The following is a 27896-nucleotide window of genomic DNA, read 5'->3' as shown; positions in this document are numbered from 1 at the left end:
TGAATTCCTGAACTTAAGCAATCCTCCCACCTCGGCCTCCCAAAGTGCTGGGATTATAGGTGTGAGCCACCATGCCTGGTCTAGTGGGCCAAGTTTTTATCAAAGCCTTAGAGAAACTGGGGGTTCATTCAGTTGGTGTTATATGCAGATGTTCTGCCCATCTTACGGAAAACTCAAAACTCAGTTGACTCTGACATCAAAACCCATCTGTAATAACAAACAAGAAGGCCGGCTTATTTGGCCACTACAGAGGCTGGTATCTTACCTTCCAAGGCAAGCCATCAACCTCACACTCCTGTGCTTAGATGAGTCACTTCCAACCACATGCAATCGGCCAAGCAGGTCTTGTATTTGCTAGGTCTTCATACAAAAGCATTTTAACGCACTCTGACCCTTACTCTGTGAAATCATTTTTTAAACGGCAGGAGAAGAGATAATGGAAAAGGAGTAGAAACTCAACTCCTAAAGATGGAGGCAGTTGACACTAGAACAAAATTACGGGTTATTTGCCCCACCATCATGATATAATCTCTTTCATACAACACATTTCTTAACAGTGTTTAGGAGACAGAATGTGCACTTATGTATGTCTGTTTTTTCACCAATGATGTGTAGTGGGATGGAGAGGAGGGTGGTGAGAGGTACTATGCACAAACAGCAGTTCATTGTAAATTATTTCAGCAGCATATTCCCTACACTGTCAGCTCAACAAAAACTTCCATTTATCATGGCCTGCAACTAAGAGGGGCATCAATCTGGGGCAGTAGGTAACACAGTTAAAGATTAAAAAAAGATTACGAAACCTCTGTGAAACCATTACGTATATGTACATTACATTGTCTTTTTCCCTGTTTATTCTTCATCTGGCTGTAAGCCGTTTGCCCATCTGACCCCACACCTGTCCCACAGACAGCAAAATTGCCAGCATGCTTCAGGAAGCAGAAAACCCATACATCTCACTTAAATGGAACAAGGGCACCCAACATACACACAGACTTAACACTGTGATGGAAAGAAGGGAAGGTTAGAAGGTGGGAGAAGACAAAACTCCTCTATTAAAGAGGGCACAAAAAAACTGCAATCTTAGGTGAATAATTTGTGATTCAGGCAGACAAGGTCATATCTGACATCCATTTAAATCCAACAGCTTTTTCACTTTCAGTCTCCCATTTGCCCAAGCTTTACTCTTTTATGTGGTGACTGAGAGAAATTTAATTTGGCATTTATGTTTAAGAGCAAACCAATCCTCCAATATTGAGACAGAAAAGATAAAAAAAATTGGTATGAAACTGAGCTAGACTTTAAGGGGAAGTTGGTGGGGTAGGAATAAAAGTAAATAAATAAATGAAGACACGTTTCACAAGACCCACTGCTAATGACAACAGAAATAAAGGAATAAAAAAAGCATCAGAAATCATCAAGGCAGGAGGCAGCATAAGATTCAGAGACAGCAATGAAGATATTTAGGACACTACATTGAGGGGTACGGAGAGGACAGCCCTGAGACCGGTGTGCCTGAACCTCAAAACCTCCTTAGAGTTGCTTCACCTCACTGCTGGTGTTAAATGAGAACTAGAAATGAAACTATCCCTAAGGTTGAAATCAGCCTCTGGAAGGCCCTGGAGTATGGGCCCCACATAAGCTTTTGGATGGGCATATTTGGCCCTTTGTGTAGAAGAGTTTTCATCGCATTTTCCAAACCATTTGTAACTTTTTTCTCCTGCTGATGAATCGCCAAAAATTTGTCCTTTTATTACTATAACAGCTTTAACAGCTTTACTAAAAGATCAATATTAAAGAAAGCATTGTTGAGAATGCCGCACACATACATAAAAATATTAATAATATATATGCAAAGAATAACTCAGCTGGGTAAGCTACACAGAAAATAGGCCAAGTAAGATCGCACTGGGTGAGTCACACCTGTTAAAAATGAACATTAGCAGATACACCATAGTTACCTGTGGCTCAAAGGCCATTAGCTACAGGTTTCTGGGCTTCTCAGGATTCTAAGCCACAAAAAGTGCATATCACTTTACTTCACCAACTTAACAGAGGCCCCAGCCTCTAGACTGAAGTCCAGTTAATGTGTTGTAGGTAACATTGTTTAACCTATAATCTGTAGTGACTGGTTATACAGAAAGAAAAGCTCAACAGAGTCCCACCGTTTAAGATGAGCAGGGGACCACTATACCCAGACAAGGGGGAGCCTGCCAGACACATTTGTAGCAAGCAATCACCAGGAGCAACAGAAAAAGCCTCAGCCAGGCCTGGGCACACCACATAACAGGAATATAATACACTCTGATTCATCACTCCTGCAGCCTAGGCTGAGCTCTAGCACTTTTGTTTATACTAGTATTTTCTTCTCAGTGCCCAAGGCAAATTCCCTGAGTGCCTAAGCTAAGATTTACCAGCTCTTCCTCCTTCCATCTCCCCTGGGCATCTTCCCTATGCATGGCACAGACCTGATCCTCTCCTTAACCATTAGTGACTGTGGTGTTGAAATGGATGGTGTATGTCTCAGCAATAGAGTGCCTTTCCTGGCCACCTGATCAAAATCAGCACTTACACCACTCACTATCCCCTTGGCCAGTTTTATTTCTCTTCACAGTAGTTTTCGCTACCTGACATTGTAACTGCCTCCCTTTTCCACTTGAATGTAGGGAGTTCAGCAGTTTTCTTCATTGTTATATTCCTAGTGCTTAGAGCAATTCCTGGCATACAGCAGGCACTCAATAAACACTTATTGACTAAATGAATAAACTATCTCAACTATCAAACGGATCTATTCAGCCAAAGAGACCCCAAACACTCAAAGGTAAAGTCCTTACAGATAAAGAATCATTTGGACACAGCCTATTGGGAGCTCTAAAATATTGGTGCCATTGATTCTTCTTTATTATCTATATGTATTATCTCAAAGGATGTTCATACATTTCTCCATTCTGTCCCACTTACAGGCAAGCAGAGGAACAAGAGGTCATGAGGAAATCATGATGAATTCATATCCTTCTCCTGAAACCTATACTTACCTTTTGCCACTAAGACTTCCCACTCACAGCAAGAACTGGACAGGGGTATTAAAAAGGGGCAATTTTATTTTAATACAACTGAGAAGAACTACCTTCCAAACTCAAAATACAGTAATTAAAAATGAAAAAGCAACACAGAGACAGTTCAGGTAAAGAAAAAGAATGAAGTTAATTCTGCTTTTCCAGATTATAAAACAGGCTCCCTATAGATACCTAAGTAGATGCCCCAGGCAGAGGGGAAAAAGAGTCACAGTCAGTGCCTGAAAAGAAGCGAGCTAGAGAAAACACATAAGCTGAGGTCCTTCAGCAAATATGCAGACACGCTCTTGAGCCTCTGAGCCACACAGCTTGATTCAGGGACTCGACTCACCCCAGATATATCTGCGACACGGTGGATAGGCACTTCCTTCTTGCTATGCAATCCTTTGCCATTCTTAATAGCTCTGTTAAGGAAGAAGAGAAAAACCGATTAAAATAAGAATCACAATGGGAAGGGGTAGGAGGGTGTGAAAATGAAGAGAGAAGTGAGGGTTGTTGAAGTGGGTATGTATGACTACCCAAGTCACACTGTACAGTGCTGAGTAGCCAGTCCGTGCAAGAGGATTTGGTGGAGGGGGGATTATAAAGCTGCTCTTCTCTTAAGCCCAGTTACCAGCACGTGGCTGCCAGTTTCCACTAACAGTGTACTTAGTAATCAGAGGGCTCCCTCACTTGTTTCCAAATTAAAGGCATTGTTCCAGGCACAAAAGAAGAATCAGTTAGAGAAGCACATGCCTAAGAAACAGAAGTAATAACGTTTCTTCTGTGTTTAATCACATGAAACATTTTAAATGCAAAATATGTGGCTAGTGTTCCAATTCTAATGGAAATAAGTTCCTCCCAGGTAAAAAGATAAGTTGCCCTGAATGCAGCAATACTGTAGAGAAAAGTTATTTAACAGTAGGAAAAAAAATTAGCAAATGCTACGTAACTGACATTAGGTCTCATTTTCAATCAGTCTCAGCTATAATAAGAGGAGATTTAACAGGGAACTCTGGGACTCTGCCAAGCTCAGACATGGGTTGGTTTGCTCTAATCACCCAATCCTCTGAGTGGCAGCTCTGGGGACAAAAGCCTACGCCTCACTAGGTATGATCACTGGTATAACAATGAAGGACCACAGAATAAAAACTGACTGGTGAATCACTTGGTCCGTACACTGTTGTATAAGGGTCTTCTTGTATACCGCCAGCCTGCAGACATAGCAGGGAAGAGTTCTGAGCTTAGAGATAGAGAACTAGGGATTAGGGGATGTTCCTACGAATCTTATCTATGGAGACTTGACTTTTTAGGGTTTTTGAATTCCAGAGGAAGTGTTGAGAAAGCTGCCCAGCCCAGGGCCAAATGTCAGGGACCCTCACACTGTCAGCCAGATTTTCACTTCTTTCCTTTCAGGAACTCACTCAAGGAACACAGGTACAGGACACACTTCTGCAGGGGTTACTTTCAGGGTCATCACTTTCTAAAGTAAACCCTGATAAGCCAAATTGGGTGGGTATTGCTCAGTGCTAGGTAGAATAGTCATATTTCTTTCACACTTGGGCCTTTATCACCTACCTGAGCCCCCTTCCTTCATCCCAGGGGATCTGTCCCTCATTCAACTAATTTGAAATGCTTCTGATTCAGAAACAACAAAAGTTTTCCTAATATCTAGTTTCTAATTCCTGATATGGGCAAGTACTGAGTTAATAAAATAAAAATCACAGCCTCTCTCTCACTCTGATCTGAAATGCTAACTGAAAGAGAGCACTTCCAAGCTCCTTGAATCCCGTGGCTCCTTCTGAATTTGAATCAAGGGCTTCAACTTTAGAAACTGTAAATGGGGCTGGGTGCAGTGGTTCACACCTGTAATTCCAGCACTTTGGGAGGCCGAGGCGGGCAGATCACTTGAGGTCAGGAGTTTGAGATCAGTCTGACCAATATGCAAAACCCTGTCTCTACTTAAAAAAAAAAAAAAAAATTGGGCTGGGTGCGGTGGCTCAAGCCTGTAATCTCAGCACTTTGGGAGGCCGAGGCAGGCGGATCCCAAGGTCAGGAGTTCGAGACCAGCCTGGCCAATATAATGAAACCCTGTCTCTACTAAAAATACAAAAAAATTAGCTGGGTGTGGTGGCAGGTATCTGTAATCCCAGCTACTCAGGAGGCTGAGGCAGGAGAATTCCTCGAACCCGGGAGGTGGTGGTTGCAGGGAGCTGAGACTGTGCAACTACACTCCAGCCTGGGGGAGAGAGACTCCATTTAAAAAAAAAAAAAAAAAAAAAAGTCAGCCAGGTGTGGTGGTACGCACCTGTAATCCTAGCTACTTGGGAAGCTGAGGCAGGAGAATTGCTTGAACCCGGGAGGTGGAGGTTGCAGTGAGCCAAGATCACTCCACTGTATTCTAACCTGGGTGAAAGAGCGAGACTCTGTCTCAACTAAATAAATAAAATAAAATAAAATAAAATAAAATAAAATAAAATAAAATAAAATAAAGTAAATTGTAAATGGGTAAAAATATTTCTCTTTACAATTTCCTCTAGTGATTTACCATGTAGGGATCCTGTTAGTGGTCAGCAACCAAGGCCGATTCTCAAGCTTTGCCCCTCACCCCTTGGGATTTGCAAGCTACCAGCGAAAGACTAGAGGTTGGTGGCTAGAAGCCAACTAACAACCCAACTCTTCCACCTCCCAAAGCCCTGCTTACATCTTGCAAGTCCTATTTCTATAACCTCCTCTGCCACCAACAAGCTCTCCTTATTTTGCTACTGCAAATTGGAAGGAGCAGCCTTTAAGATCGAAGCTTCTGTGAAGCAAGACAAGCTCTTTCCCACCCTGACAGTACCTTACCTCCTTCAAGGCAAGGCCTGCAAAGCATTCTGCAGGTCCTCTGGGGCACTAAATGCCTACAGCCTTATCCTTTAACAACAAGGACAACCAAAATAAATAGATCTGTTCTGTAAACAGACAGGTTCAAGTTAGAGCACTGCTGAAATCGTGGCCTTTCCTGGGGCTGGAGAATATCTCATATGCTTTGGGAAAAAAAGAACAGGGCCTGAGCAGTAAGTTAGAAAGCAAAGATCCTCAAGGCAAAAGCAGTGAGGTGGGAAACTATAATTCTGCTTTCTTTCTGTGACCACAAAGTAGCTCTGTGCTATAAGCAGAAATCTAAGACTTAATCAAGACTAAATACGCTACCAAAGAGGAAAAAATTAACATCAGAAACCGGAATACGTGGATAATAGTGTACATATGACATTTAAAACAATAACACCAAAACAATTCTTTAAAATTGTCTTAGTATTAATATTATTCATGTTCTACCCTGTTTCTAAAAAGCATATTATTGGATACGTGTTTGTGTTCTGGCATAAATTTTGGGAAAATGTCCAAAGACAATTTTTTCACACTTAAAATATTATCATTAAACTCGATCAACTTCTGGCACATTCAAGAGGCAGCAAGAAAGTAGCACTGTACCGTCATATATGAACCGAGAAGTAGTGCTTATTTTGTTAATTCTTCGTAAAAGAGAAGCAAAGTTCAAAGTTAACAATAGGTAGTTAATCACTAAATTCAAATATGCCCACCTAGGAAGCACTCTAGCCTCTTAGCAGCATACTAGACCCAGGCTGCAAAGTGGGAAGGATCTGTGAGAAAAGAGCAGAATAACCTGCGGCAGCACAGGTCTCCTTCCCTGTGCGGAGGCTGCTTTGCTTCTGGTTCCCACACTGCTGCAGGAATGTCACTGAGTGAGCCATTTCCAAAAAACCTCCCTCTGCTTGTCACAAGTCTGATGCCACAGCAAGAGATTCTCCACGACAGAGTATCTGGGGGAAGTAGGAATTCAGGAATCAATATCACAGAGGAGAGGAGCAAATGCTGAGGGGAGGCCTGCCACTGCTATCTGCAAAGGGAGAGTACAACTTTATTCCAGGCTACGAGGATACATGACATGGAGACCCAGGCTCTGCTGAAAACAAGGTGTGCTGCTTTGCTACCCCCTCTCAGTGGGGTTCTCCTTTGCATCTCACATAACCCAGTTTCTCTGGGATAGATTTGTGGAGCTCTGTCTTTGCGACGTGGGAAGGTAGGCACCGCAGGCTGGCTTCCACTGTATCTGCTCCAAGGAGCAAACACTAACTTCCGCTCCCCACACTGCCTTTCCCTGTGGGCCTCAGCCACAGCTCTGCATCCCTTTTCATTAGGCAAGGAATGAAACTCCTGACTTCTAAACTTCTCCTGCTGTGTCTGCTTAATAGCGGCTTCTCACAAAGGCAGGTTGGTGTGCAGGCCAGCCAGGAGAAAGGAAGCAGTGGGACAGAACATAGCCTACTCCTCTCAGAAGCTTTCTTCTCCAAGATGCAGCAGTACAAAGACAGCAAAGACTACCAGTGTCAATAACGGATAAACATCATCACCAGTCAGGGAAAGTAAGTATATATCTGCACACATGCCAAGGAGTGGCAGGGCAACAGAAGGATGAACACTCAGCTTTCTAGGTTGTTTCTAGGAGCCACAGGGCTGTATGGTACTACAGGGTGGGAAGACGAACTCTATTCAGACTACTGGAAAACTCTGCTTTCTTTAAACAGCAAAGTTTGAAATTCTCACATATTAGCTGCTGCTTTTCCTATAGAATAAAAAACCTACAACTTTGCAAAGGCAGATGACATTTTTGCAGGGAGATAATCTCCATGGCCTCAGCACCAGATTAGAACCTGCATACATTTCATGCCAAGGAAGAGTCTGCTCTTAGGTTTGCAGTCCCTAGTTCATCCAGAAAATTCCAAGACCAATGCTCTCCAAGCTGGATGTCTGAGCACCACAGTCAAAGTCCCTCCCGTGCCAACGAACAGGCCTTCATCTTACTGCCAATTCAACGATGGTAGATTGTTATTCTGAACAAATATTTTTGTCAGCTTACAAAGAAACTCAAAGGATTTATGGCTAGAGCCAACCTTATCACAATCATAAAATAGTTATCACATCAGGAATTCTTAACCTGGGGACATAGTGAGCGTCAGCTCGGATGCTAGAAATATCTCTGATCCACCCTAAAGTATCTGTGAATTTTCTGAGGGAGCAGGAGCTTTCAACAGAGTTTTACAAAAAGAACTACTTTCATACATGAAAGAGATCTAAAGAAAATAAAATGATAGAAAGCAGAAATGACATGCAATAGGTGGTAGGGAGATGGTGGGGCAAGGAGGCTACAGAGCTGAGAGAGATCAGGACCCCTGAACACGTCTCCTCATCTACAACTTCCTTTTAACAATGCTTTCCTGGCAAGCAGGCTCCATGATGTCTCTTCACTCTGCTTTTGCTTTACCCCTACGTCCAACATTCTTCTTTCAAATTGTGCTCACTTGGCCCTTTTGGAACCCTCTTGGTCTAAGCCCTCACCCAGGGATATCTTAACTAAATTCATTCAATCCCTTTTGAAGCTACACACACTTTGACTGAATACTGCACACCATTACCACATCACTTCTTAATAAAAATCGACGTCATCATTTTCCTCCCCTACTTATACCCCAAACAAAAGACAACTAAGCAGCTTGTGAAATCAAGTGGAAATTCTCAGACTTGGCTTTCATGGGTCCTGACCATGTGGCCCCAGTTTACGTATCCACATGATTTCCATGTTACCCCTAATCCAATTAGGCCCATTTCCTTCATGCCCCCTACATGCAAGTAATTAATGATGTGTGTCCCCTGGGCTTTTGCTTTCCCCTTGATTCCACTTGTCGTTCTAGGTCAACACTACAGTGAAAAGAGTATCACCTATCTGTAGCCACAACCTCACTACAATCATAAAATAGTCGGGACAACAGAAATTTGTAACCTGGAGTCCTAGGTGAACTCCTTTGAAATGGTAGTATAATTTGTGTGTGTGTGTGTGTGTGTGTGTGTGTGTGTGTGTATGTGTTGTGTGCAGGTATCACTCAGTTCAGCATGTAATTATAAACTGCAACATATGACTTCCAAATTGTTTCATGTGTTAATCTTTATTTCTGTATCTAGACTACAGGTCCCTTGAGGGTTTGTATTCTGCCCTTAATGTTTATTATAGTATTTAACAGACAGCAATCTTTCCATAATTATATAAATGCAGGGCCATCTAATTCAATTAAAGTGTGCCAAGTAAAGCTGAACAAATGCTTGGTAACTGACTGATTAATGCGGAACAGTGAAAATATTTCAAATTGGAGACAGTGACAATGCCAAAGTGACTGTAGGGCAAAAGAATGAGGTTTGTTGGCTTTCCTGGATGCATAGTTTCATGATCTATGCTCCAGGGCAGAAGCAGCTAAAGACTGGCCTCTGAGCAGAAACAGAAGCAGAGGAGCATCCAGAACAAAAGCATCACATCCCACATCAAGTCTCCCAGAACTGCAGGAGATGGGCAAGAATCTGATTGGCAGTGAGTGGGAGAAAAGCTTGACCACTGTAAACAATAAAACAGAACCAAGTAGCAGGATTGTAAGGAACACCTACTAAATAATCAAGGACAAATGACTCAGTAGGAAGAAAAATTAATTCCAACAGAAAAGATTAAAAAGTAGAATAAAGAGTAAAAAACTTGGTAAACTTCCGAAGCACTTCTCATTGTGTTCTGGGTCACATTGAGGAATATGGTTTTTCAGCATGAACCAAATACAGATATCAATGAAACATGGAAGCAATAAACAATTCTTTCGGCTTTTCTCCTGGTTCCTTGGCAGCTTGAAGAAGCGACAGGGTAGCGCCATTCAGAAAACAAGATACAGAGCAAGAGCAGGTGCAAAATGGTAGGTGGGGGCACTAAGATTATACAGCTGCATTTTCAATAACAATGAGAACTACTGATGAGAAAGACAGAAAAGATTGAGAGTGCATAGACTGGAAATGAGGAAATTGAGTCTTACGGTCAAGGGGAGGTGGGCGGACTAATGAGTCAGTAGGTATTATGAGGCAGTGAAGCAAATAACAAAGAACTCTAGGTCATCATCTCATCTAAAACTAATATAAGGAAGGAATGAAGACACACGCTATTGTGCTGGGTATGACAATGGATCTGCAGTGGCAGGTAAGGGGGAGGAAGGGGATTATGAACTCCAAGGCAGAGAACAACCAACTCAATGCTAGAGACAAGGTGAACACAGTTGCAAACTCTACTATCCCAGATTAGGATCAAAGGAATATTAGAGCTGGGCAGTAGTGGTTATGAGCAGTCTAAAGTCTTCTTGAGAGGATAGGGCCTCAGGAAGGTAGATTACTCAAAATGGCCTCAATGACACTGATTTTATAGTTTTTGCTGTTCTGATTACAAAGTCTGCCAGAAAAAAATTTCAGGAAACAATGACTCATAATCCTATTTCAAGAAAAAAACACCCTTTAAGCACCACTTTTAATAGGTGCACAGGAAATCCATCATATATGAATGTATGGTTCAAAATTTTCATCAATTCCCTGCTGTTAGATATTTATGCGAATAGTTCTACTACTATCGATAATGCCATGAGGAATAACTTCTAGAGAACCTTGCCAATTACTTCCTTAGGATAAGAAACTGCTGTCATAGGGCAAGAAACTGGCATTTGCTTTCCATCTCCCTTCACCAAGGCAAACCAAACAGAACATGCCTTCTCTCGTGGACTCTATTTGTGGATAACCCATTAATTTGGGTGCTCCTTTCCCTAAGAATCCCAACTACCCACATATATTCTCCACGTTTGTAATTATATTTGTAATTATTTACTTGTTCACCGAAATCACTAGATCATGTGTTTTTGTTTTTACTCCCAAAATACCTGATAAAATACTTGTTACATAACACAAACACATCAGTTACAGAAAACTTTAATGTGTCTTTTGATTGAGTGAAAAGCAACAATTCTGTGACAATGTTCAGTTTGGAAAATGATTTTTAATGTGAGCTACATTTATTCTGACTTACTGGAAAAAATTCATTGCCATACCCCAGAGATCTGGCTCTCTGACCTTGATGTAAAAGCAAGAGCAATGGGAAGTAATCCTTCTCAACTTCTGGGACCAAAGTTGGAGGGTGCTGGCGGGGGGCAGAGTCAGAAGCAGCTTACGATAAAACAGAAATGCATAAGGAAGTTTACAAGAAATTTAGATGTAAAAAATCCTGCAAATGAAAGAAAGCTATGAAGCGGATTTCCCATTCACAAGCAGTTATAAAATTCTGTGCGTTGATGTATCAGTGACTAATTATTCGAACTATAGTCCTCCTGAGAGATTTCTAAGGATTAGAGCAGAAGCAGGATAGGGATATGCCTAATAGAGACTCAGCTCTCCGACCCACTCAGCCACCTGAAGCTGCAGATGAGCCAAAGCAAGCAAGCACTGTAACACTCAAGATGATTTCACATTAAATTAGCCAAGAGCTGGTGGAGGCTACTCAGAAGGAATCGAATTAAGGAGCCGTGAACTTAGAGTTTGAGGAAGGGGGAAAGAGACAGGAGTCAAGGGGAATAAAGAGCTGGGACATACTATAGAAATCCAAACCTCGTCCATTCCATGCCTTGTTCTCTGTTACTTATAACCACGACCATAATTCCAATTACAATGAAGATTAAATGATCAATCTTCCATGAAAGGGCATACACTTTGATTTATTTTACAATGATCAGGGACTGATTAGGGCAGTGCTTCTCAAATTCTAGTGTGCATCAGAATCACCTAAAGAATGTGTTAGACTGAAGTAGGCAGGGTGCTGAGAATTCACATTTCTAACAAGTTTCCAAGCGACAGTGATGTGGCTGGTCTGAGAGCCACCAATTTAGGGAAGCAAGTTTTAAGACATTCAAGAAAGTCAAGGGTCAAGTGTTATCACTTTATTATTACAATTCATTTTGGATTGAAATGATATTCCCAGTACAAGAACCTTCCAACATATCAAATATTTTGGGTTGTGTGAAAGAAGCAAGAGCCTCTTAGCCAAGGGGAGAGTAAGATGGAAGAAAACAGACAAGTGGCTCTGGACAGATAAGTGGTCATAGCTGAACCTATTTTGGGGGATGGGGGTGGGGGAAGACACAATGATGGCTAATTCATGTATGAAGTTTAGCCTAGAACAATGTCCTCTTTGAAGGAATACAACCAGTGTAGACTAATGATTACAGAACACGGCCAAGGAGGACTGCTTTCCAGCAGTTCATCATCCACCCATGATCTGCAGGACTACCCACAGCTTGCTAGTTAAGATAGGAGATAAAGCTAAAGGGTGCCAGCTATACTCCAGCCCCTCATGAATCATAAAGAAAAGTCTCACAACATGAGTTATGTCAGAAGGAACTAGGGGTGGGGAGGGAAGAGAAGGATGGGATGGAGGGAGTGAACAGATCCTCTTAATATCCTGAAAGAGAAAACTATTTGGAAATGGAGACATCATACAGCTCTCCAGAAGTGGCCATTTGTGCTGCCTTAAATGCAGATTGATTACTGCTATTTGGATGTTGAGTGCATCATCTTTTCTGAAGAAAGGGAAAAGCTAAATTTCCCCACATTCAGCTGCATCGTCAAATCACTTCCCAACACCAGCTCTTTTAATGCATTTTCCTGTTATCACATCCACTTGCAAAAACTGATCTTCCCTACTCCCCAACAGTGAAACCCTCCACACTGACACATAATGACATGTGCTGAACCCAATTAGCAACCTCATGACCCTGACACTTAACTGCAGCCCCAAAATGTAGGGTGGGATGTGCATTTCCAAAGTTAAAAAAGAAAGGAAGCCATTAGGACATTTAAGAGAAAGGCCCGTCTCCTCCTCTGTGCTGGCTTTCAACCCGTACTGGCTTGATGTAATGCAGAGAGTGAAGAGGGCAGTCGTAAGACACCCAACTACTGCCTCCTATGATGCTTGAGCTAAAAATCCAACAGTACCCTGGTGTTACAGGAATCTACCATTAAACTTCAAGTAAGAGCTCTGTTTTTCGTGATATTCAATAGGTTCTACTTTTATTCAAAAAGAATTTTCACTTGTTGAGGTCATTAGATTGAAAGTGAGAAATCTTGGTTTATTTAAAGCCATACCATTAAACTGTTGAGAAGAACAGAGGCTGGATAGAAAAGATGAATTTCAGGAGGATACTCTTATGGGACCATTTAATAGAAATGAGAGACGGAATAAAAAAGATGTAAGGCAAGTAGTGTTAAAAATAAAGAGGGAGGAAAGAGGAAGGGCTAAGAAAACAGGTAAGAAAAGAGAAGAAATAGGAAAAACAGCAATATCCAGCAGTACTAATAAAAGTATTTAGTGCCTGTCCCTCTGAGACTGTATGCTTTGTAAAGAGTTCAGTCTATTATCTTTTTTGTTCACCACTATTATCGCCCATGCCTGGAACCCAGGATACACTGAAAAAACAAACAAACAAAAAGGAATAAAGAGAAGAAATGAATACAAAGCCATCACATGCAACACAGACCAGCCTTGACCGCTCTTTCTGACAGAGGAAAGATATGCTTTCTTGGAGAACTGATTAACCCATATAATCTACACTCTGTGATAGGATATATCAGTTTTAAAATTTCAAAACACATAAATTTAATGCCAATTGTCTAAACAGACTGCTATAGAAATGAAATTTGCTTATCAAAACATTTAACAAATCACAATAGTGTCAAACCAATATACTAACCTCTTCCATTTCAGAGTCCGAAAATTGTATCTTTTAACTTAGCAACAGAAAATGCTGGCAAATAACTCTTCACATTCCTTCATAACCAGTATGTGAATGCCAGTAAAACTGCAGACACAGATATGAAGGACCTGTCAACAGTTTTTTCTTTTTTCTTTTTTTTTTAAGGCACAAGTCCCTTTTTCCCTCCATTTATTGAAATTTTATGGAAAAACTTCCCTATAAATCAGAAAAAAGGGAGAGCTTCTCTAGCTAAGTCCAGAGTGGAAGACCAAGACCATTTCCTTCCCAGTGGTCTTAAAAGCACTTCATTCAATGGAATTGCAAAATATTTGTACAAGTCACTGCTACAAACATGTAGAACTTAGAAAGCCCACAGTGGCCCCCATTAACTGCGTCACCAAGAGAGATATGCAATTAATACTGAATCTCTCTTAATAATTGGTTTAAGAAAGAAAGAGTTTATCAATCTGTTTATAGCTTTTTGACCAAAGTCTGTGACAGAAATGCCAGCGCAGATTTCCTACAGGTTCAAACACAGAAGCCTACAATATGAGGGCACTGCCAATCTCACTAAAAAAAGCAAGAGACTGGTCCTTATGGGGTTTGGAGTTCAGAGATTGGAGATGTAGAACACAGCAAGGCTGGAGTGCTGGTTTTTCGTGTTTTAGAAAGAGAGTTTGCTGAATCAGAAAAATGAGTCCTTCAGGGGACTGGGAAGAGAAGTAGCCAAGGCGACGCTGAGATGAGGGCAGGTTCACACTTGCCTTTCAAAGATGGATGACAACACCATGGTTTTCTAAATCTGCAGTGTGCCAGGCAAGAAATAGAATACACATGAAAAGATAAGCGAGAGCCTGCCCTTTTCTCTTCTCCTGAGATAACCCTAACCTCATTATGTATGACCAGAATGAATCTAAATTCATTTAAATCTGCTCAGACACTAGGTTGTTCAATACAATTGCTTTCCTACAGTCAAGCCGGAGCATCAATTTCTTTTCTGAATATATACATCGGATCTTGAAATTGCAAGTCTTAGAATTAAAAGATACCTTAAAGGAATAAAACCCCAACTTCTGAACTAACATAACTTCTGTGTTTTCCTGCAAAGAGCCAGATTCTAACAATTTCTAGGAATTCTTAAAATATTACATTTTAAAATAAAGCTACTGGTAGCATCAGAAGATGTACATAGATGATATCCCCCATGTCTAAAGAAAACACAGCACACAGCCACGCTTTGATCAGACTCTAAACATTACCAACTCATATTCAGTGTCCATAACACGCTCAACAAAAGCTCCACTTGGAAGACATCTAGCATGATGACGAAATTCACATTCTGGCCTCTCCAAAATCAAAACTTGGATGTGTTACACCAAATACATAAAATACAGCACATGAAAGATTTTTATGACACTTCAGAAAGTAAAAAGGGTCCCAGTAATGACTCACTATCTTGGAAATACCGCAGAAGGATACAAGAAATATTCCCTGAAGAAGTTAAAAGTTCTGCCTAAAGTTAGGAAGACTCGTCAAGACTAGGCATATGCAGCAGGCCAGCTAACTGAGAAACACTAAAACAAAAAGAGGAACTGGAAATGCGGAAAGTCAATATGGGAATCAAACAGGATCATGCAGAACAGAGATAATGTTTCACACTCTAAGGAGTCCATATGATGCTTCTAAAAAGTGAGACCAAGTTCAGGAGTGTCACAGAGAAACTGTGGGTCAGCTGCACCTAAATTCTGAGTGGGGTAAAAAAACAAAAAACAGAAGATACACACACTGGAACTCTCAGAACTGTAGGACAACATCAAGGGCTTTTCAACAAAGCCTACGAGATAAACAAGGCCTGAGAGTATATGAGAAAACGCCAAAACCTTATCTTGCTAGGACACAAAGTAATGAGGGAGGGGGCAGCTGATGATAGACAACGGAGTTGGAAAGGAAGGCCAAAAGGCCGCCTTTTGGGAATGTGAGGTTTATTTACCCTTTAAACAAAAAAGACATGGCTTCCTCTAGATGGGTCATATATTTAAGACATAATGAGGGTTTCCCAGAAGCAGAGAGGCACCTGAATAAAGGAGCCCTGAAGGGTCAGCTAACTGAACAGAGCTGCTGATGTGGTAGAGTTTGTTTCTATACAGGCAGGTAGATATGCTTGAAAGCAACAGGCAAACTGCAAATTGGTATTCTTCTTTCCCCTCTGTCTCATTTGGTCTCCCAATGAGTGCCTACCGCATCACTCCCTGAGCGCCCATGAAATGATATGAGAAAAGCTGGCAGATCATATCCCTTTGCAGAGGAAGTAGAGGCTTCAGAGCCCTGAGAAAGCTCATCAACTTCTAGGCAGGCAGCAGTGCTGACCTAAGTCAGACAAGTTTAACGTGCTGCCCTTTCCCCAAAGCTTACAATGTTTCTCTGAAAGTACTAATGGCCAAGCAGTGCACTGGAAAGCAAAGTCAACAGAAGAGCACTCTGTACCACTGCCGATATCACCAGCAATAACCAGGGTCAAAGAAGTCTGTCGGAATTGACATCTTGGTGGGGAAGGACAGAGCAGAATGATGCCTTGCCACCTGACCCGTCTATTATTTACCTAAAGAGTGTCAGAACGAATGACTGATATGAATGCAGCATATGTTATGAATTTGGCCTTTGCCAAAGCATTAAATACAGTGCCTTAAGAAATTCTGCTTGAGAAATTAATTCAAACTGGCTTGGCTCAGTACATAATCGCTGAAGATTAAGAAGTGGCTGAAGGATGATAAACAAAAGACAGTTAAGTGACAGTCTGTGCAGTGAGAGACCTGGGGGTCAACACCAAAGCCATTCTTCTTTAGGGGTTTTATTCAGGACCCAGAAAAGGAGTAAACAACTCACTAATGAGATCTGCAGAGGACACGAAGGTGGGAGGTAGAGAAAAATGCATTGACAGGAGTATAAAATCTCAAAGCAGAGTTCAGCTAGAAAAAATACGGCTAATCTATCTAGGGGAAAACAACCCTAAACTCAGATAATATTCAATACCTGGCCGGAGAAGGGGCAGAAGCAGCATGTGAAAGAGCTCTGATAGGCTGTAACGTGAGAGAGGCGAGAAGAATGCTAATGGAACACGGGGAATGTGTGTCACAGGAGAACGAGGTGCTTCAAACTAAAGGCAAACTCAAATAAGCCAGGGTCAGGACAGAGGTGGTCTTGAAAAGTGGTCAACTTTACCATTTTCAAGAAAGGGAGGCTGCAGTGAGTCATGATTGTGCCACTGCGTTCCCGCCTGGACACGGAGCAAAACCCTGTCTCAAAACAACCACAGTCACCAAAACAAAACACCAGAAACATAAGGATGGGGATTCTGCACTGAAAATCTTTTTTAATGGCTACAAAACTACCATTCCTATCTAGCAAGCATTCTGATCTTTCTTGAATCTGACTTCACCCTCCTGGGGGTTAGCATCGAGAAGATGGCACTAGGCTAGCATCCTGGGGCTCACTGACAAAACTGCTCCAAACAAAAATTCACTCACAGTTCATGCTGAGTATTTCTTCCCATTCTGTATGAGGCCTGTATTTCCTTATGGCAATACCTCATGGGCATAGGGAAGTGGTTAATTCTCTCCGTTTACTCAACCTGCAACAGTGCAATGACCCTGAAGCCAATTTTCTCACCATCCAGTCTGAAGGCAATTGCTCAACACAATTATCTCTAGGCAGCTCACTGCCTTAGCAAGCAAGCATCTTGTTACATTACTTCTGCACAAAATAAGCACTGGACTAAAAAGGCTGTTTTCATCTTAAAACCTAAAACTTAAAAAATTTCACTATCTATGAATACTCATCAAGTATTATAGCACAACATGGCTATTTCTAACAGCATAATAAAAGAGCTTATTCCAGCCTCACTTTCCAGAGCAGCCCTGCAAATTATTTTCATGTTTACCTTTCTGTCAGAATTACATATTCACTGGTGGCAGTGTGAAGCCTGCATGGAAAATACAACTATACATTCCATTATACTGCTGAGGGCTCCTGCTACTCTGGAAATGCATAACCTGTTCTTCAAGTTACCATCAGATTGGGCTGAATAAGCCCAGCATGGACCCACCCCTCAAATCCCACGGATAGTTTAGTAAGTGTTCCGTTTCCTACTGGAGCTGGATGATCAAACAGTACCAAGTTTAATAATCCAATTAAAATAACGGGCAAAATATTTGAATAGACATTTCTCAAAAGAAGACATAAAAATGGCAAACGGGCATGTGAAAAGGTGTTCAACATCACTGATCATCAGAGAAATGCAAATCAAAACTACAATGAGATATCATCTCACCCCAGTTAAAATGGCTTATATCCAAAAGACAGGCAATAAATTCTGGCGAGGATGTGGAGAAAAGGGAGCCCTCGTACACTGCTGGTAGGAATACAAATTAGTACAACCACTATGGGGAAAAATTTGGAGGATCCTCAAGAAACTAAAAATAGAGCTACCATATGATCCAGCAATCACACTGCTGGGTATATACCACCTAAAAAAGGGAAATTAGTATATCGAAGAGATATCTGTACTCCCATGTTTGCTGCAGCCCTGTTCACAACAGCCAAAATTTGGAAGTAACCTAAGTGTCCATCAACAGATGAATGGATAAAGAAACTGTGGTACTTATACACAATGGAGTACTATTCAGCCATTAAAAAAGAATGAGATCCTGTCATTTGCAACAACGTGGATGGAACTGGAGGTCATACTGCCAAGTGAAATAAGCCACGGACTGAGAGACAAAACATTGCATGTTCTGACTTACATGTGGGATCTAAAAATCAAAACAATTGAACTCATGGAGACACAGAGTAGAGAGGTTACCAAAGGCTGGGAGGGGTAGTGAGAGGGTGGAGGTGAGGTAGGGATGGATAATGGGTACAAAAAAAAAAAAAAAATATATATATATATATATATATATATATATATATATATAGAGAGAGAGAGAGAGAGAGAGAGAGAGAGAGAGAGCGCTTGAAATAATAAATAAGACCTAGTATTTGATTGCACAGCAGGGTCACTATAGTCAGTAATAATTTAATTGTACATTAAAAAATAACTAAGAGTATAACTGGATTGTTTGTAACATGAAGGATAAATACTTGAGAGGACAGATGCCCCATTTTCCATACTGTGATTATTACGCATTGCACGCCTGTACCAAAATATCTCATGTAACCCATAAATACATACACCTGCTATATACTCACAAAAGGTAAAATTAAAAAAATTAAAAACAAAACAAAACCAAACAAAACCAGAACCAAGAAACGTGAAGTCACATTTCTCATCACGAGTTCTTTGGGACTGCCTTGCTTACTGATAATATAGGCAGGGAGAGAAGAAAGTAAGGAGGTTTGTGAGAAAACACCAATCACGAACTACATATTTTAAATGACTATTAATGAGCCTTAAACAACCAAAGATGTGAGTATTTTCACTGGACTCTTTGTACTTAAGAATGAGGTCCTCGACAGGGTCTACTGGGAAAAGCCCACAAGAAAGAATCCAAAAGCCACAGCAGCCTGACAGACTGATTTCTCAGCTGACATTCTGTGTGACATTCTACAGATGCTCTATCCATCAGGATGTGACACGGTGTTAGAGGTAAATGTCACATATCAGGGCAATGTTATGGGCCAAAGAGCAAGAGAAGTGATCTCAACACAAAATCTGAAGCTGAGATGAGATAACATGTGCCCAGAGTCATTCCTCCTCTAACTGTAGAAAATAACCTGACAATTACCAAACTCCTAGAACTAAATGGATCCTAGAGGCTATGGAAAAACTGCTGAGTGAGGCAGGCCTCTGAAATCACGTTTAAACAATGGATATATTTTGGTTGAGTCCAAGCAGTCTGCTGAGCTATCCGAGTCAGTTCAGCAATAAGTAGCTCAGTTCTTGCTCTGTTTCCCAAGAAGTCTGGGAATCACTCAACTACCACACCACCCAGTGACAAAAGACTCCCTGAGTAAGAGCCTTGAGGGATGTCAATGGCCAGAAATACTGCTGAGCAGCATGCCTGTCCTTGGGGCAACCAGCCACAGGGATGAAGGACAAAAGTAAAATGTCACAGGGCTTCTCAAATGGTCTCCTGCCAGCTGTTCAGAAGTGTTTGAAACTAAAACTCATTTCCTAATAAATGTTTTCATTTCCTTTGTACATGACAAAAGGTCTAGAGGTGGTAAATGGGAGGGGCTAGGAGTAGAGGTCTTTGGAGGTAAGAAACAGAGGCAAATGTACTACACACATAAGTATGGCTTCACTGTTAGTCCCGGAATAATGATAAACATATCTGCTATAGTGTACTCGTTCATGCTTTCTTTTATACAGCTACACAGGGAGATCGTATCTAATATATACCTATTTTACATGTTTTTTAAAATGGAAGACCAAGTGCACTTAACCAAAATTAGACAGCAAGTTCAAAGTGTGTCCTTCGTTTCATGGGGAAAATCTGGAATAATCATACACGCTTTCTCAGCATATTATTTTCCAACACATTCTGCTCAGGTATAGGCACAAAACTGGGAAAGAAAAAAGTGAGGATGTGGGTTCCCATGTGTTTAGTAATGTTTGGTCTTACCTGGCCTCTGCAGCAAGCAGTTCATCATAGTGTGATGATCTCTGGTCATCATCCTGCCGGTATCTGATCACTGTGGCTAGACCTTTGCTGACAAGAGCCTCAGCAATGTTTCTGCAACAGAAAAGATAGGTCAGTGAGCACTAGAAGTGCATAAGGGGCTCAGTCAACAGAAATAATAACAGTTAGCACCTGGAGGTCTTAACGCATTCTGGCAGAGGAAGGGAGAAGCCAAGGTTTCAAGACCAATGAGTTGCTAAGCTAGAAATCCAAATAAAAGGTTAAATAACAAAGTTCCCTAGCTCAGCATTTTTCTGGTTAGTACAGTCAGATGCTATATCAATCCATATATTAAAAACTAGCAAAAAAAAAAAAAATCTGTAAAAAGCCCACATTGCACCAGGCTATTTACAGAATGTTATAAACAAGCCACTGCCCTCAAGTCTGCTATAAAATATTAGGCACATAAAGAAAAAACGGAACATATAAAAGCATGACCTAAATTTCTCAGAATCTTTCTAGCCGACAGAACAACCAGAAAATGTCTTCTTTTAGTTTGGCAACGTTAGAAACATTGGTTTTACATAACAAAGTGTTTCTCTTACAAGAACTCCTGAGAGTGGATCTTCTACCCAAAGTGGGCTTGGAAAAGACAAGACTATGAATGAAGAGAGAAGGGGCAGACAGGAGGGAGGCATTCTATTAGAAAGGAAATTCTTTGCGCTGTGGGTCATGCCTATGATCCCAACTCTTTGGGAGGCCCAGGCACTAGGATCACTTAAGCCCAGGAGTTTGTGAGCAGCCTGGACAACAAAATGAGACCCCATCTCCATAATAAAAATTTAAAAACTAGCCGATTGTGGTGGTGCATGCCTATAGTTCCAGCTACTTGGAATGCTGAGGAAGGAGGATCAGGAGTTTGAGGTTCCTGTGAGCTGTGATCACACCACTACACTGCAGCTTGGGTAACAGAATGAGGCTCTATCTCAAAAAAGAAAGAAAAAAGCAAATCAAGATGGGGAACAAAGAAAGTAAAAAGTATAAAATCTGAGATGACCAGTTTTGGTGCAATACTCCACGGGAGCTACAAAAATCTCAGGTTAGACTCTAATGCAAAGTAATGCTCAAATGCAACAAATCTTTTTTTTTTTTTTTGCCAGAATAAGAATATTGCTCACACTTGGGAATGAGAGATGTCACTCTATGTGGCCTGCATCTACTAACTAGAGAAAGACGAATGGGAAATGATATGCAGACACCTAATGATATATATTTGAATGGTTCCTCCCCAATCTGGAAAGGGAACTTTGTTATGAACAATCAAACTGCAAAAACAAATTTTCAAAAATTAAGTATAATTAACTATAGCAAATACTGGAAAACAAGAGGCATGATATTATTGAGGGAGAATGGTGGTTATGTCTTTCTTTGTGTCTGTCATAATTATACCAAAGGCCCTACTCAAACCATCTGGTTTGCTGCCCTTTAGGGAGAGGCTATGGTAAGCAATAGGCTACCGTGCCATATGCTATGACTGAGTATTGTTTGAAAATGTGGTTAACTCCTAACACACCGGTCGTTCTTAGAAAGTCATACCGTGGGGATGCTGGGAGCTGAACCAACCAGTATCTGTGCATGTTTACGCAATTTTACGGCTCTATTCGTCAAAACCCAGCAGAATATTTTTTTTTTTTTTTTAAAAAGAAGAAAAAAATAAATGTGTTGGTAGAGCAAGGAGGAAAAGATGCGGTGGCTGATTATCTTCTCATTATATGCCCCTCTGATGTCTGTTTATCTACTGCCAGCACAGTATTAATATCTCCAAACTGCCACGGAATTAGTACTTCTCAAAATCCACTCCCACAAAGAGGCTGCTTTGCTGGTCACCCTGTCTCCTGAGTCACTGCATAAGCGTGCTGGCAAATGCTGTCATTATCACAGAGTTGTGTTTGGCAGCATGGCGAAGGCAACAGCCTCAAATCAGCAGATGTAGATGTTGATACATGGTGAGGATTTAACTAAGGTTGTCACCAACGGGCCCTAGCAGGGAACGAGAGAGGCTCTACCCATCAAAGAGCTAGTAAGAAGGCTGGGGAGTGGCATGGGGGACAACTCCGCTTTTGATAGTTTGAGATGTCCTGGCTGTTTTAAATGCCAAGAGAACAAAGAAATATTTGTTACTGCATTTTGAATTACTGAGCATTGACATTTTACAGTCAATACATGGGGTTTGGAGAAGAAAGTGGGAATGGCAGAGCAGGCAAGGAAAAATTCACAAAACAAGCTTTGATATAAAAAGAAAGACAACACAAATGTTTAATGATCCACCCTAGTTAATTCTGCTCAAATCAATTCACAGAATTACTGAGTACCTGCCTGGCCAGGAAAAACCAAGGGCACTTTCTCTACTTTTCCTTGTCCCTGCCCTCTTTATCCTATCAGCAAATGTCTACAAACCAGTTAAGACCTGCCATATGGAGTTCCTGAGGCCTTAGATTCCCAAATCACTCCACACCCTGCCCACTAACTTTCTTCTCTCTTTCCTTTAAAGCTCAGCATCTAAGCCATGTTCTCTTAGCTTCTTATCCCCTAATTATAGATTTCTCCTGGAGGAACAGTTGTGATGCTGGTGCTTAGTGGTAATCAGAGTAAAAATACATGAAATGATAACAACCATCATTATTGGGTATTTACTACGTGCCATGCATATGAGAATCACATGTGTTCTCTTCTTGGTGGGTTCCCCATGTGATACATCATCACAGTATATGGCAATTATTCATTCATTGTTTATCTTCCTTGGTGAGTGATACACTTTGTGAGGGCAGGGGCCATGCTTTTCTTGCTGTATATACCAGTTCCAAGCACAGTATTCTGCACAAAGTATAGGGTAGTCTGGCTTGGTGTGTCAGAGCCCCATAGGAAGGTAAGGATGATCACTCACACAAGGTATCAGAGTCCAAGCTGGGTACAAACATCTACATGGAAGGTGGCTCCATAGCCAGGCATTAAAGACTGAGTGTCCACTTGGGAGGGGTGACATCAGTGTTACAAGATTGGTTACACTAAGGAATATCAATCCTACCAGTGAAAGTACTAAGGATAAGCCAGGTTTCTCACTGTCAGAGTAGGTATTTACAAATACGGAAAGGAAGAAAACTAGAATGAACCCTGTAGTGGTGGATTGGGATTTTAGGTATTCGTGTGAACTCATGGTATGTTGGTTCAGGTTCTACAAGAAGCACGTGCCAAGAAGGATTAGATGTGCAAGAGATTAACTGGAGAAAACTCATCTCAAGGAAGGTGGGAAGGGAACCCCAGGAGGCCTGGGAAGAGCCATCAGACTGCAGTGCAGGTCAAACCCCTGTGCAGAAGGGAGAGAATGAAGGAAAGTTAGACAGGGAACATCTGAGCTATGGGCCTGTTCCAAAGAGTTTTGTCAAAGCTTGATAAGAAGTCAAAATTGTCCATCAGAGGAACCCTATGTCCCTCAGCAATAGGCCTGCCTTGGTATCTCTGTTGCGCTCCACTATTGGCTGGGAGCAGCTGGTGGGAAGCATAGCCTTGGCTGAAGTAGCAGTGATTGATTTCAAAGCACAGCAGCTGGGCTGTCAGTCTATTATGCTTCCTGCAGTTGGAGATCCAGGAGGCACATTTTCATGACTGCCACACATGGTTTTCAATAGATATAGATAGATTTAGAAATAAACATATAAAAATAAATATAGATGGAAATGTGGGCTCCTTAGATAAATGGCTAATTTCAGATCTGGGGAAGACAGTACAAGATAAGCCTGGAACATGTTGTACTAGAAAACAGGGAAGTGCTCAAAAAAAGACAGGAGACATGTCCAAAGGACACAGAAGTCCTGGCTCCTACTGGCCAAACTGGGAACAATTTGAGTGTCAAAGAACAGTAGTAGTGGGTTATAACTGTCTGAATAAAATGAAATTCCATGAATTCATTCTAATATAAACAAATAAATGAATAACTTGGGAGTTTAATGAGAGGTGAAAACTATATAGTTCAAAGTGTCTCCTCACAAAATATCTATTAATTACAAAGAGTAAAATAATACCTTTACAGTGGAGAAGCCTGGTAGACACCACCCAAATCAAATGATCAAGATTACCATCATCAATAAATGATGAATCAGTGCTTAACTTTATGGTCATGAAGAAACATCACACAAACCAAAATAACTGACCTGTACTCTTCAAAAGTGTCAAGGCCATAATGGTCAAAGAAAGACTGAAGAACTATTCCAGACTAGAGTGACATGACCTCTAAATGCAACACCTGATTCTGAACTAGATCGTTTTCTTGAAGTATTCCATTAGAACAGTTGGCAAAATTTGAGTAGGTTTGTGGATTAGATGGTAGCAATGTGTTAATATCCGAGTTCTAATTTTTTTTGAGTATGCAGGAAAATGTCCTGCCTCACAGAAAATGAACAATAAATTATCTGAGGAGAGGTACAATAGATCGGCCAGTTGCTCTTAAATAGCTGAAAGGTATGCTCTTTGTACAGTTATGTGCAACTTTTCTATAGCTTAAGTGGTTTCAAAATTAACACAAACACACATTGTGAAGTAAACTGGAAAGTTTTAGACAACTATTAATTGTCAATATATTGTTACTTCCAATATTGGTAGAGGTAGGAAGGCAGGTAAAAATATAATCAAACAATTAAGGCCTACTACAATTGAAATTTTACCCCCTTGGATTCCTGTTCTCTTGTATGGGTATGGAACACATTTTCTCCATGTTGGCATAATAATGGACCCTACGGTTTTACTACTATCTTATAGTGGCTAAGTTTGAGCTTATATTACAACCTGCTTGCTGTGGAAATTAACCAGAGGGGAAGATGTCAACTGCTCGTCTATCTTTTGAGCAAGCCTGCCTGTGAGACCCATGTCACTTGTGTTTGTTTATATCAGGAACCACCTGATCATGCCTAATGGAAACTGTTGACTTTCAATAGAACCCTAAACATCTCTTTTAGTTTGGAGAAGCATTTCAGTCCTAGCACTAATTCTCTTTGTGTTTCCAGCTGATATGGAGAGTGATGGCTTACTGTTAGACTTCCAAGGGCTGTTAGGTCCCTTTTTAGATGCCGATTGTGAATTATCCATTCAGGCCAGACATGTATAATTGGAGTAGAATTACTGATACACTCAAGAAAGCAGGATTTATAAATTTGTCTAAAGCAGCATAATGTCACGGCATACAATTTAATGTTCTCTTTTCTTACTGGGCAACTGATCAACTCAGTAGTGTCAGGTTCTGAGCCATCTTTAGCCAGGAGAAAATCTCCTGACCTTTCATTAGCAGCCCAAAGAAATGAATGAGACAGTCAAGTACATGGATCTAGGCTAATTCCACTTTCTCTCCCTCCCTTTCATTCTCTTTTTAAATTGAAGTCCCAGATAATTGAAAGGAGGAAGACAAAAGCTGGGAAAGCATGCAGAAAGTTATCGTCCTTGATTACATGCTGGGAAAACTTGGCTAGGAAAATAATGTTCCAGTGCTATATTTCCAAAATAATTAGATTTCTCTCCTCTTCTCTCCCCTCCCTTCCCCTCCCCTCCCCTCTCTTTTCTCCTCCATCCCTCACTCCCTTCCTTCCTTTTTGCCTTCCTCTCCTATGGGGCTCTGACACCCCAAGCCAGACTACCCCTCTGAGCACATATGCCTTTGATCTGCCTTAGTTGCTTTTTCTTTGTTAATATATGTAAAAGGGACAGGGTCATGCCCTGTCACTCAGGCTACAGTGCAGTGGTATGATCATAGTTACTACAGCCTCAAACTCCTGGGCTTAAGGGATCCTCCTACCCCAGCCTCCGAGTAGCTAGGACTACAGGCACATGCCACCATGCTTGGCTCATTTTTTAATTTTTACTGTAGAGACAGAGACTTGCTATATTGCCCAGGACGGTTGCGAACTCCTGGGCCCAAGTGATCCTCTCACCTTGGCCTCCCAAAGTGCTGAGATTACAGGCATGAGCCACTGCATTCAGCTTCTGCCCCAACTGCTTTAAGATGAATTGTTTTGGCTGTTGTGGTGGCTCACGCCTATAATCCCAATACTTTGGGAGGGCGAGGCAGGAGGATCTCTTGAGTCCACGAGATCAAGGCTGCAGTGAGCCGTGGTCACAACACTGCACTTCAGACTGGGTGACAGAGACTGTCTAAAAAAAAAAAAAAATTGTTTCCATTCGACACCAAACACCAACCACTGCTAACTTTCCATAGAGTCAAACCATGAAGAGGCAGGGAGAGCTGGTGAGATGTCTAGAAAGGGGACTTAAGACAACTGCATTTCTGTTGGAAAGAAGCTATCTTAGTCAAATAGGAAATTCCAGAAAGAGTCCCTCCCTGCGCTGTGGGAGACGGTGGGTAGCTGGGTGAGGGAGACAAAATTAGAGACCTCTCGGCATGTCAAAATGTCACCCTGTGGGGTATCACGTTCTGACCTCAACAGTATCACGAGAGTGGGTACAGGGAATAACACTATTATACCCACACACACACCCTCCCCTTCATTCTCCAGCTGAAAAGGATGCAGATAAGTCAGTGGCTCTGTTTCATAGATTTTTATCTAGCTCTTTGAAAATATTTTTCACTTAAAAACTATCTACATTTTGTCAGTCTCTGAGGCATCCATGGAGATCAGAAAAGCCGAATATTTTCCTTAAGGTAAACACATGTGGGCACATATTCAGAATAAAGTAAACCCATAAAGAAGTGAGCCTGCAATATATTTTAGTCACAGGTAAAGGAAAGAAACGAAATACAATTAATAGGGTAGTATATCCATAATACAGTAGTCCCTCCTTATTTGCAAGAAATATATGCTCCAAGACCCCTCCAAGTAAACGCCTGAAACTGCATATAGTACTGAACTCTGTATTTCTTTCCTATACATACATATCTATAATAAAGTTTAACCTACAATTTAGCACAGTAAGAGATTAACAACAATAGCTACTAATAAAATAGAACAATTATAACAATATGCAAGCATCCATAGCCAGTCGATCTAATTACTGAGATGGCTACTAAGAGACTAAGATGTGGGTAGTGTGTACAATCTGGATACAGTGGAGAAAGCGATGATTCATAGCCTAGGCTGGAAGGTGAGATATCTATCTCATCACTGAATGGGGCTCCTCAGAAAGGCACACAATTTAAAACTTATGAGTTGTTTATTTCTGGAATTTTCCATTTAATATTTTCAGACTGTGGTTCATCATAGGTAACTAAAATTGCAGGACTTCAAGGGGAACTACTACTTCATCGATAGTAGAAGCATATATTTCATGCAGATGCCTGCATGCATGCATACACATATATTTATTACATATTCTTTATGGTAACTTCAAGGCCCTATGATAAAATTTTATAAACTAAGCACAAAAGGCACCTCATGGCTTTTCATGTATCATAGATACATCAGGCATGTATCCTAGGCCTCTGTCACACATTAATGTCTTAATGCTGGAAAACTGCCCCTACTCCCTTTACACATGGACTATACTTCCCCCACAATTACAGGCATTCTCAG

The 27896-nt window shown here is 41.1% G+C and overlaps 1 protein-coding gene across 2 annotated transcripts in view; it reads right to left on the bottom strand.

Annotated features, from left to right (window-relative positions):
- The window catches only part of SND1 (staphylococcal nuclease and tudor domain containing 1), a 438973-nt gene that overhangs the window by 181873 nt on the left and 229204 nt on the right, over positions 1 to 27896 (bottom strand). For both annotated transcript variants that reach the window (XM_005550684.4, XM_074035938.1), the window contains exons 13-14: positions 20329 to 20439; positions 3406 to 3478 (exon numbers count right to left, since the gene is read on the bottom strand). In XM_005550684.4, coding sequence (XP_005550741.1) covers positions 3406 to 3478; positions 20329 to 20439 — 184 coding nt within the window. The remainder of the gene's footprint in view (positions 1 to 3405; positions 3479 to 20328; positions 20440 to 27896) is intronic.

This window comes from Macaca fascicularis, chromosome 3 (assembly GCF_037993035.2).
Source record: "Macaca fascicularis isolate 582-1 chromosome 3, T2T-MFA8v1.1".
Classification (NCBI taxonomy): Eukaryota; Metazoa; Chordata; class Mammalia; order Primates; family Cercopithecidae; genus Macaca; species Macaca fascicularis.
The sequence above is the reverse complement of the archived record's forward strand: the minus strand, read 5'-3'. Positions and strand labels throughout refer to the sequence as shown.